Source organism: Callithrix jacchus, chromosome X, assembly GCF_049354715.1.
Source record: "Callithrix jacchus isolate 240 chromosome X, calJac240_pri, whole genome shotgun sequence".
Taxonomy (NCBI): domain Eukaryota; kingdom Metazoa; phylum Chordata; class Mammalia; order Primates; family Cebidae; genus Callithrix; species Callithrix jacchus.
Genome location: NC_133524.1, coordinates 99,164,598 through 99,176,450, shown reverse-complemented (window position 1 = coordinate 99,176,450; position 11,853 = coordinate 99,164,598). Strand labels below are relative to the sequence as shown.

The 11,853-nt window shown below is 41.4% G+C and overlaps 1 protein-coding gene across 1 annotated transcript; it reads left to right on the top strand.

The window, feature by feature from the left end:
- The first annotated feature begins 5,656 nt into the window (after positions 1-5,656).
- On the top strand, positions 5,657-7,207 carry BEX1 (brain expressed X-linked 1). The gene is made up of 3 exons (XM_008989669.5): positions 5,657-5,732; positions 6,126-6,204; positions 6,582-7,207. The coding sequence occupies exon 3, from the start codon at positions 6,587-6,589 to the stop codon at positions 6,971-6,973; it is 387 nt and encodes a 128-aa protein (XP_008987917.3). The 5' UTR covers positions 5,657-5,732; positions 6,126-6,204; positions 6,582-6,586; the 3' UTR covers positions 6,974-7,207.
- The last annotated feature ends 4,646 nt before the right edge of the window (positions 7,208-11,853 follow it).

Here is an 11,853-nt window from a genome sequence, read left to right as displayed (position 1 = left end):
TCAAAATTGGAATCAATCTTCTCAAATGCTGTCATTGCTGTATCAACTAAGTTTATATCATATTTTAAATCCTTTGTTGTCATTTCCACATTGTTCACATCATCTTCACCAGGAGTAGATTCCATCTTGAGAAACCACTTTCTTTCCTTATCCATAAGAAACAACTTCTCATCCATTTAAGTTTTAACATAACATTGCAGCAATTTATTCACATCTTCAGGCTCTACTTCTAATTCTAGTTCTCTTGCTATTTCCACCACATCTGCAGTGACCTCCTCCACTGAGTTCATGAAACCCTTAAAGTCATCCATAAGAATTGGAATCAACTTTTTCCAAACTCCTCTTAATGTTGATATTTTGACCTCCTCCCATGATTCAGAAATGTTCTTCATAGCATTTAGAATGGTGAATCCCTTCCAGAAGATTTTCAGTTTATTTTGTCTTAATCCATCAGAGGAATCACTATCTATGGCAGCTGTAGCCCTATGAAATGTATTTCTTGAATAATAAACGTTGAAAGTCAAAATTACTTCTTAATCCATGGGCTGCAAAATGGATGCTGTATTAGCAGGCATGAAAACGATGTCAATTTCTTTGCATATCTTCATCAGAGCTCTTCAGTAACTAGGTACATTGTCAATAAACTAATATTTTGAAAGTAATCTTTTTTACTGAGCAATAGGTCTCAAAAGTTTATTTAAAATATCCAATAAACCAGGCTGTAAAAAGAGATGCTATCATCCAGGCTTGGTTGTTCCATTCCAGAGCACAAACAGAGTAGATTTAGCATAATTCTTTAGGATCCTAGGATTTTTAGAATGGTCAATGAGCATTGGCTTCAACTTAAGGTCACCAGCTTCATAAGCCCCTAACAAAAGAAAGTGAGTTTGTTCTTTGAAGCTTTGAAGCCAGTCATTGACTTCTCACTAGCTATAAAAGTATTAAATAGCATCTTCTTCCAAGGGAAGTTTGTTTCATCTATATTGAACATTTGTCATTTAGTGTAGCCACCTTCATCAATTATCTTAGCTAAATCTTCTAAGATTTAGCTGCATTTGCAGCTTCCATATCAGCACTTGCTGTTTTACCTTGTGCTGTTATATTATGGAGATAACTTCTTTTCTCAGACTCCATGAACCAGCCTCTGCTAGATTCGAACTTTTCTTCTGCAGCTTCTTCACCTCTCTCAGCCTTCATACAACTGAAGAGAGTTAATACCTCGCTCTGTATTAGGCTTCGGCTTAAGGGAGTGTTGTGGCTGGTTTGATCTATTATTCAGATCACTAAAACGTTCTCCATATTAGCAATAAGGCTGTTTTGCCTTTTGGAAATCACTCATGTGTTCACTAGAATAGTGCATTTAATTTTCTTTAAAAATATTCCTTTTGCATTCACTACTTGGCTAACCGTTCAGTACAAGAGGCCTAGCTTTTGGCCTGTTTTGTCTTTTGACCTGCCTTCCTCGATACACTTAATAATTTCTATCTTTTTTTTTTTCTGAGACAGAGTCTTGTTCTGTTACCCAGGCTGGAGTGCAGTGGTGTGAACTCAGCTCACTGCAACTTCCACCTCCCAGGTTCAAGTGATTCTCTGGCCTCAGCCTCCTGAGTAGCTAGGACTATAAGCATGTGCCACTACTCCTGGCTAATTTTTCTATTTTTTCAGTAGAAATAAAGTTTTGCCATGTTGGCCAGGCTGGTCTCGAACTCCTGAACTCAAGTCATCCACACCTTCTTGGCCTCCCAAAGTGCTGGGATTACAGGCGTGAGCCACTGCGCCCAGCCAATGGAATCGTTTTGACAGTCCAAAAGTAAAACTATGTGACTAATCTCAACTGAATTTTGGCAAGAGTGCCAAGACAATCCAGTGGAGAAATAATTGTCTTTTCAACAAAAGGTGCTGGGGCAATTGGATAGCCACATATAAAAGAATGGTTACACTCTTAGCTCCCACCTTATAAAAAATTAATTCAAACTGGGTCAAAGACCTAAATGGAAGAGCTAGAACTATAAAATTCTTAGAGGAAAATATGGGGATAAATATTTGTGACTTTGGATTACAAAGGATTCTTAGAGTCAAATGACTCTTGAATTCAAAAGATTCTTAGATATGACACCAATTCCAGGAGTAGCAAAGAAAAAGAGATAATCTAGACTTAATCACAATTAAAAACTAGTGTGTGTGTGTGTGTGTGTGTGTGTGTGTGTGTTTGTGTGGTGTGTTTTCCTTTTGAGACAGAGTCTTGTTCTATGAGTTAGGCTGGAGTGCAGTGGCACAATCTCGGCGCACTGCAACCTCCACCTCCCAGGTTCAAGTGATTTTCCTACCTCGCCTCCTGAGTAGCTGGGCCTACAGACATGCACCGCCAGATCCAGCTAATTTTTTGTATTTTTAGCAGAGATGGGGTTTCACCATGTTGTCCAGGCTGGTCTTGAACTCCTGACCTCAAGTGATCTACCTTCCTCGGCCTCCCAAAGTCCTGGGATTACATGCATGAGCCACCGTGCCCGGTGAGACACTATTTTGTTTCAAAAGGCACTATTATGAAAGTGGTTAAAAAATTCACAGAATGGGCTAAAATATCTGCAAATCATATATGTAGTGAAGGATTTCTGTCTAGAATATATAAAAACCCTTGCAACTCAATAATATAAAGAAAAATAACTCAAATAAAAAGTGCACAAAGATCTGAATAGACATTGATCCAAGGAGGATATACAAATGACCAATAAGCACATGAAAAGGTGCGCCATATCATCAGTCATCAGGAAAATGCAAATCAAAACCATCATGATATACCGCTTCACCCCCACTAAAATGGCTGGAATCAAAATTTCAGATAATAACAAATGTCGACAAAAATGTGGAGAAATCAAAACTGTCATACACTACTGGTAGCAATGTAAAATACTCAGTCACTTTGGAAAATCGTTCAGCAATTCCTCAAGTGAGTAATCATAGTGGCATCATAAAGCTTGAAAACATCATGCTAAATAAAAAAACCAATTTCTAAAGAATACATATTATGCAGTTTCATTCATATGAAATATCAAAATAGGGAAATCTATAGACAGAAAACATATTAATAATTGCTTTGGTATGAAGAGCATGGGGGAATAGGGGAGTGATAGCAAAAGAATAGGAGGTCGCTTTTTGAGGTGATGAAAATATCCGTGGTGATGGTTGCATGTATCTATGAATATACTAAAAAACATTTTTTGCACTTTAAATGGGCAAATATTATGGTTTGTAAATTATATCTCTATAAAGTTGTTTTAAAAAATATAAATTGAGGCCGGGCATGGTGGCTGATGTCTATAATCCCAGCACTCAGGAGGCCGAGGTGGGCGGATCACCTAAGGTTAGGAGTTTGAGACCAGTAGGGTTAACATGGCTGAAACCCTATCTCTACTAAAAATATATTTTTTAAATTAGCTGGTCATGATGGCATGCACCTGTAGTCCCAGCTACTCCAGAGGCTAAGGCAGGAGAATCCCTTGAACCCGAGAGACAGAGGTTTCAGTGAACAAAGATCGTGTCACTGCACTCCTGCCTGGTTGACAGAGTGAGACTCCATCTCAAAAAAAAAAAAAAAAAAAGATAGAAATTGAAACTTAACCAGCCTTGGTTACTTGGTTATTATTTGAATAAGAGAGACAATGTAGAGCAATTCAAGGATAATGGCGTTTCCGGATTGGTCAATGGGTGGGTACTAAGGTAGAAAACAAAGGAAAATAAACAGGTCTAACATAGGAAGAAGTGACGAGGGAGAGAGAGAGAGAGAATAATAATAATAATAATAATAATAATAATTAAGGGGTTCCACAGGCTTCTGAGTTGAGAAAGCCAAGTGTAGTAAGAATGGTCAGTGGAGAGTGTTCCTCAGGCCCTAGCATAAATGAAGAGGTATCAGAGTGGGTATGGACTGGCAGATAGTGACCCTGCAGCAAGACTAGACACTTTCTGGGTGACCTGGAGGTGACAGAGTTAGGGTGAGAGTCCCAGTACTCTGCACTACCAAAGCCAGGTAAGAGATAGCAAAAATGTCCCAAAGAGGCTTTTCCCTGGGATGGATGAAAAAGAGAAGAGAGCAGGCAGGTTTGAGAACTGCTCCCCACTCCTGCCACCTCAATTACTTCTAGGCTTTTCTTGGAATCTCTCACCACAGGGCTGTAGAAAAGCCCTATTCTGGTTTCCAGAATGGGAAGAGACATCCCAGCTATGCTGAGAAGTGAGTCAGTAGGTGGGAATTTGGGGAAGAAATGGAGGGAAGGAGCCAAAGTCATATATTAAAGTCACCACCTGGGTAACCTGTCGATTTATATTTTTGGAGTAAGCAACAGAATTAGGAGTATGGATGTAGGAAATGAGAAACTCTGGAATATAGCAGTGGAAGACCAGCATCTTCCCAACCTCTTGTCAGGGCAGGGATGATCTATCTCTGCATTACTCAACCTGCCTTGGCCTCACAGCTCTTCCTTTTGCTTAGGTCTTCAGACCATCAGTATTAGTAGTCATTAATTTTAGCAGGTGGCATTAGTTGTCAACAAATGCTTTTTCATATTTAATGAATGCCTATTATAATACAATAAAATAGAAATGTTTATTAACAAAACTTGAAATTTGTCCCAGAAGGATAAAAAGGTAGATTATTTACATAAAACGGCCAAGATCTGACAACAGAACTGCTTCCTGAAGACTTACTTCGCAGATTATTTTCAAAACACCAACTCTCTTCAGGAAAATTTTCTCTCCTATTTTTCCAAAAAATTTTCAAACAAGAGCGAATGTTCTAAAACATTCTAAAATTTCTCTGGGTGTGGAGCCCAGAGAAAATATTTTCTGTGTGGTATAGATGAACATAAATAAATATATATATAACAATAAATATATACATTTAACAATAAATATATATATTAAATATATACATTTAATATAAAATATATATATAATATATTTATATATATTAAATATATATAAAAACCCTTGCAACTCAATAATATAAAGAAAAATAACTCAAATAAAAAGTGCACAAAGATCTGAATAGACATTGATCCAAGGAGGATATACAAATGACCAATAAGCACATGAAAAGGTGCACCATATCATCAGTTATCAGGAAAATGCAAATCAAAATATATTTACTATATATTAAATATATATATATATATTTACTTTCCCAGGTTGAAGTGTTTCTTTCAAAAATAAAATTTGATTATTTTCAATTTTGTGAGGCATGCTGATTTTTAAAAAGGAAATAAAGAGAAATTATTAGGAAGCATATACACAGCCAGGGAGGAGAGAAAGCAGAAAAGGCCAAGGCCAAGGCCATAGGATGGCGGTTTGGGGTGGGGGAAAGGAAGGGTATACAGAGCCTCCCCAGTAACTGAAGATGGGTAAACTCCAACTGCAAGGCGATGATGCCACTTGCGGGCCCTCAGATTGGAGAGGACGGAGATGAGTGACTGGGCCGTGCGCACTGGGGCACCTCGCACAAATGGGAGGAGGGGGCTGTCTGTGTGTTCCAAGAGGGGAGTTTCAGTTGACTGGCTGCCGGCCCGTGGGGGTTGGTGGGTAGGAGGTTGAGCTTGGCAGTGACGCGCAGCCCTCACGTGACCGGGAGCTGCAGAGCTACGCAGCCTTCGGTGCAGTCGTCACTCGCGTCTGGCTACCAGCTCCCCGCTGCCCTGCGCTCGGCGGGCTGGCATCCGGCCCCGGGAAAAGCGGAGAAGGTAAGGGCCCAGGGCCCGCGTGCCCTAGCCTGGCCGGCAGCGGCTCACGGACCCCGGCCACGGGGGCAGAATAGCACAGGGGGTTCCCGCCAGCTTACCCCACACCCCAACATTCTTGGGAACATGGGGGTTCTGGGGTGGGCAAGCAGGGGCGGCTGGGGGTCCAGGGGCAGCAGAGCAACCAAGAGCGATGGAAAACCACCCCGGAGACCTTGCAGGAAAACGGTGACCACCACGGGGGGGTGGGGCGGCCGAGGGTCGGGGCGGGGAGCGGGAGTCGCGGGGCGCTGGCAGTGAGGAGGGCCCGGGCCAGGGAAAGAGGTGGGTGGCGGAGGGTGCTCGCTAGCGTTCCGCTGCAGCAGCCCCCACTCCCGCACCCCGGCCCGACTTCAGGTCTACGAGGCTAAGTGTCCCGGCGGCGCACCTCGCGGCGAGAATCCGGAGGAGGAGAAGACCGCAAGGATAGGCCCAGGTCGGTGCGAGGGACGGTGGTCTGGGCGGGTGCGGAGTCCAGTTTGTGGTCCCCTCCCAACTCCCCCATCTCCCGTCCTCCATTTTGGTGCCTGCCGAGATCTAGGGATGGATCTGTAGGGAAAATGGTGGGTTTGCGGGGAGGGAGGGGAAAACACGAGAAGTGGCGGCGGCGGTGGCGGGGGGGGGGGGGGGGCTCGAATTAGGGCCCCCTAGTGGGCGCACGAAGCCTCTCAGGTGGGATACATGAAATTAAACAAAACAAAACATGTTGATATCCGTGACGCTGAATCCTGAAAATGAGTAGTCGTGCCTCTGTCCTCGGTACTGAAGCGTTCACCAGCTATTCAGCCCCTTCTCTCTCCTTTTGTCTCCTAGGAGTAATGGAGTCCAAAGAGAAACGAGCGTTAAACAATCTCAGCATGGAAAATGCCGACCAAGAAAATGAAGAAAAGGAAGAAAAGAAGCAAGTTGCTAATAAAGGGGAGCCCTTGGCCCTCCCTTTGGATGCTGGTGAATACTATGTGCCCAGAGGAAATCGTAGGCGGTTCCGTGTTAGGCAGCCCATCCTGCAGTATAGATGGGACATGGTGCATAGGCTTGGAGAACCACAGGCAAGGATGAGAGAGGAGAATATGGAAAGGCTTGGGGAGGAGGTGAGACAGCTGATGGAAAAGCTGAGGGAAAAGCAGTTGAGTCATAGTCTGCGGGCTGTCAGCACTGACCCCCCTCACCATGACCATCATGATGAGTTTTGCCTTATGCCCTGAATCCTTATTAGGGAGACAGACCCCTGCTTTCGAAATTTACATGTTCATGATGTGCCCTTGTTGTAAACCTTTACCTGTCACTTGTTTACGTGGGTCTCCTATTACCAGCTTCTAATTGAATATTGTGTTTCTGACCCAGTCTGTAAGATTTTTGTTAACAGAAGAATTTTACCTATTGCATGGAAAGATGTTCATTATATATTGTGAAGTTAATAAAGCAGCTTTAAAAAGTAATCTCTGTATTTTTTATTTAAAAATTTATATTAATCAACTTAATACATGAAAAGTACTGAAATTAAACATACCAAAGGATTAATATAGGGACTCATTCTGTGAGATGGGTTAATGTATTTTTTATATTTTCTGTAATTTGAGAAGAATTGAAAACATTTTTAAATAACCTTTGAAAGTGGTAGAGTCGCTTAATAAATACTTGCTGATCAGCACTATTCAAAATAGCAAAGACATGGAATCAACATAAATGTCCATCAATGAGAGACTGAATAAGGAAAACGTACATATACATTATGGAATACTATGCAGACATAAACACAAAGAAATCATGTCTTTTATGGGAATATGGATAGAGCTGGAAGCTATTATCCTTAGCAAACTAATGCAGGAACAGAAAACAAATACTACATGTTCTTGCTTATAAGTGGGAGCTAAATGAAAACTCATAAATACAAAAAAGGGAAAAACGCACACTGGGATCTGTGGGGGTAGATAGTGGGAGGAGAGAGAGGAACATAAAAGATAACTATTGGGTGCTGGGCTTAATTCCTGGGTGATGAAATAATCTGTACAACAGCCCCCCCACCTGTCCATGACACAAATTTACCTATGTAACAAATCATCACATGTGCCCTGGAACCTAAATTAAGGTTTTTTTAAACAAAGAAAAAAATACTTGCTGATCAAATTTGGATCTCTTAGTCAGGTGAATAAACCCAGGAATTTGTATGAATTGGGGTGGCATTTCCTTCACATGACTGGAATGAGGTCATTTGTGTAAGATCTGTGTTTACCTGTGTTTTCTCCTATCCACACCTAATATACAAGACTCCCATCCTCAGATATTCCCTTCAGATATTTAGCAGATTGCTCAAAGGTAGGTCTCACTAGTCCAGCATACCTCCTATTCTCAGAATTGAAATGTCTGTTGGCCATGCTGATTTCTTCCTGATGAAGCAGGCACTTAACAAAAGTAAAATTAATAATGACTGAGTTAGGAGCTATGAGTTTTTGTCTGGGTTCAGTTCCTAAACAAGTAAATAAATTTGGATGTATAACTTTGATTACTTGCCATTACTAAAGAAACACTGGGTTCATTTAGTAATGTCATAGTGTTTCTAAAACTATGCTAATCTGCCACCTGTGTGAGAATCACCAGAGGACTTTCTTGAAAATGTGGTTTGTACAAAGTTCTAGGGTCCTAACCTAGATCCCCTAAATGGGACTTCAGAAGTTTTGTTTTTAGCAACCTTTCCTGGTGATTCTGATGCAAATTAATGTCTAAATTGCTTCTGGTATGTATATATTTACTATGATAACAATTTTTAAAAGCCATAATAATTAGAAGACTATAAAGGTGAATATCTGAATTCAGTTGAGGGAAGCATTAAAAGGTAAAGGATGAGATCATTAAAAAAACATTAGACTTACTACATAATTTGAATTTTGTTATCTTTTGTGGGATAATAGGTGACTTTTTGTTCTCAACTGCATTTTTCTTTCTTTCCTTTTTTTTTTGAGATGGAGTTTACCTCTTGTTGCCCAGGCTGGAGTGCAGTGGGGCAATCTGGGCTCACCACAACCTCCACCTCCTGGGTTCAAGTGATTCTCCTGCCTTAGCTTCCCGAGTAGCTGGGATTACAGGCATGCGTCACAGTGCCTGGATAATTTTGTGTTTTTAATAGAGATGGGGTCTCTCCATATTGGTCAGGCTGGTCTCGAACTCCTGACCTCAGGTGATCTGCCTGCCTGGCCTCCCAAAGTGCTGGAATTACAGGCATGAGTCACCGGGCCCGGACTCAACTGTGTTTTTCTCAAAGAACATGGATTGTGTCAAAAAGAAATACAAGCAAACGACAGAGCTTACAAATGCAACTGAAGCACATAAAAATTCTCAAGTACAGAACTGAGATATGTAAATTTCATGTTAGCCTTGGATAGAGCATTCGTGCCTTGGTGTAATTATCCCTCCTACGGAGTGTAGGTAAAATCACTGTCTTAATCAATAAAATACAGCAAAAGTGACAGGATGTCACTTCTGTGATTATGTTATAGAAGACTGTGATTGCCATCATGCTAACAGATTCATTCTCTCTCTTCCTCCGTCCTCCCAATCACTTTTGCTGGCTTTGATGAAACAAGTTGCTGTGTTAGAGAGGCACATATAGAAAGGAATTGAGAGTGTTCGCCAGCCAACAGCCAGTGAGGAACTGAGGTCCTCAGTCTAACAGCCCTCAAGGAATGGAATCCTGCCAAAACCACAAAGGTGAGTTTGGAAGCAGATCCTTTTGTGTATTTTATTTATTATTTTGAGACACAGTTTTGCTTTTGTTGCCTAGGCTAGAGTGCAATGATGTGGTCTTGGCTCACTGCAACCTCTGCCTCCCAGGTTCAAGCGATTCTCCGGTCTCAGCTTCCCAAGTAGCTGGGATTACAGGTGCCCGCCGCCATGTCTGGCTAATTTTTGTATTTTTAGTAGAGATGGGGTTTCGCCATGTTGGCCAGGCTGGTCTCAAACTCCTGAACTCAGGTGATCTGCCCACTTCTGTCTTCCAAAGTGTTGGGATTACAGGTGTGAGCCATTGTGCCCTGCCAGGTCTCATATATTTTAACCTCAAACTATGTAAGCTAAAACAAAATAAAGTATATGCTTAAGCAACATCAAGTTAAAAATAACAGGAAACACCTAATGTAAAGCCTTCTACTGGGAAGCTGACAAAAGAATGTGTGTTTGCAAAACAGCCACAGATACAACATAGGTACGGGGTCAGAGATTCTGAAAGTCTAGCAAATAATACCAGAAAAGCTGGTCTGTTTATGCAACAAAAATTTAAGTTAGCCTGAGGATAACGAAGGGGCACCACACACAACTGAGTAACCCCAGACAGTCATTTGATACTCTGATGTCTGCATTTTTCAGAAGTCTTGTCAAATAGTTACATGTACTCAGCTTTGTCAAAGTAACTTAACTCTAGAAGAAAAAAATATCTGCGTGGTGGTTCATGCCTATAATCCCAGCACTTTGCCAGGCCGAGGCAGGTAGATCACCTGAGGTTAGGAGTTCCAGACCAGCCTGGCCAATATGACGAAACTCCATCTCTACTAAAATATAAAAATTAGCCAGATGTGGTGGTGGACGCCTGTAGTCCCAGCTACTCAGGAGGCTGAGGCAGGAGAATTGCTTGAACCCGGGAGGCGGCAGTTACAGTGAGCTGAGATCATGCCATTGCATTCCAGCCTGGGAAACAGAGCGAGACTCTGTCTCAAAAAGAAAAAAAAAGTGGCTGAAGGCAGATAAAGTAGGAAAGATGCAGGTATAAATCACAAGATTACCAATCACTGTTACCATTGAGTAAATACCTCCAATGACAACCTGTATTACAGTGCTATTAGAAGAAACATGGGACTGAGACAACAGGATAAATCAACAAGCATAAGAAACCATGTCATCATCCAGTTTGATTGAATAAGGGATGGAATAGTTACCAAGAAGTCATTTTTTTTTCCTCAAGAAGCACAAAATTTAGGAGACTAATATAAATGCAGTAGGCCCTCCATATTTGTGGGTTCTGCATCCATGGATTCACCCAATCAGGGATCAAAAATACTTGGAAAAAACAAATTCTATGAAGTTTCAGAAAGCAAAACTTGAATTTGCAATATGCTAAGTACTACACTGCATCTGCATTTAACAAAGTTATATGGAGCCATTGTATAAGGTATTAAAAGTAATCTAGATGTGGTGTAAAGTTTGCAGGAGCATGTGTATAAGTTATGGGCAAATTCTGTGTCATTTTATTTAAAAGAACTGAGCATCTGCAGATTTTTATATTCCTGGGGGTTCTTGAAACCAGTCCCCCATGGACATTGAGGGACAACTGACTGTACATGGAGGATATAATTTGTGAGTCTTTTGGGCCTCACATTTTGGAAATGAGGATGTCCTGAAAGAGTTATAAATGAGTAAATCTGATAGATGACAGATATGATTTTCCATCTCTGTGTCTAAAGCAGGGAAATATTTGTGAATATGATACTGAAAAGATTGGATCTAGCTAACGTCATCTGGAAGTAGTCCATGGAGGGGGGGCAATGGAAGTGCTTCAAGAAGAAAAATTATAATAATAGGTGCCGGGTGCAATGGCTCATGCCTGTAATCCCAGCACTTTGGAAGGCTGAGGTGGGCAGATCACAAGGTCAGGAGTTTAAGACCAGCCTGACCAACATGGTGAAAATCCGTCTCTACTAAAAATACAAAAATTAGCCAGGCATGGTGGCATGCACCTGTCATCCCAGCTACTCAGGAGGCTGAGGCAGGAGAATGGCTTGAACTCAGGAGGCAGAGGTTGCAGTGAGGTGAGATGGCGCCACTGCACTTCAGACTGGGCAACAGAATAAGACTCTGTCTCAAAAAAAAAAAAAAAAAAAAAAAAATGATTGATCACAATAGTATGCTCCCAGGAGCAGAGGCTTGAAGATTCTTTAAGCCGCTTGGGTTTGAAACAAAACTTGAAGACCAAGGACAAACTTTAGATGATTTTAGGGAAAGGAACTATGAAATAGATGGCACAAGTGTTGGGTAAGAGGCAGCTTAAGAGAGAAGGAAAGATGCAAAAACAAGGCACAAGATAATGCAGAATGAGCTG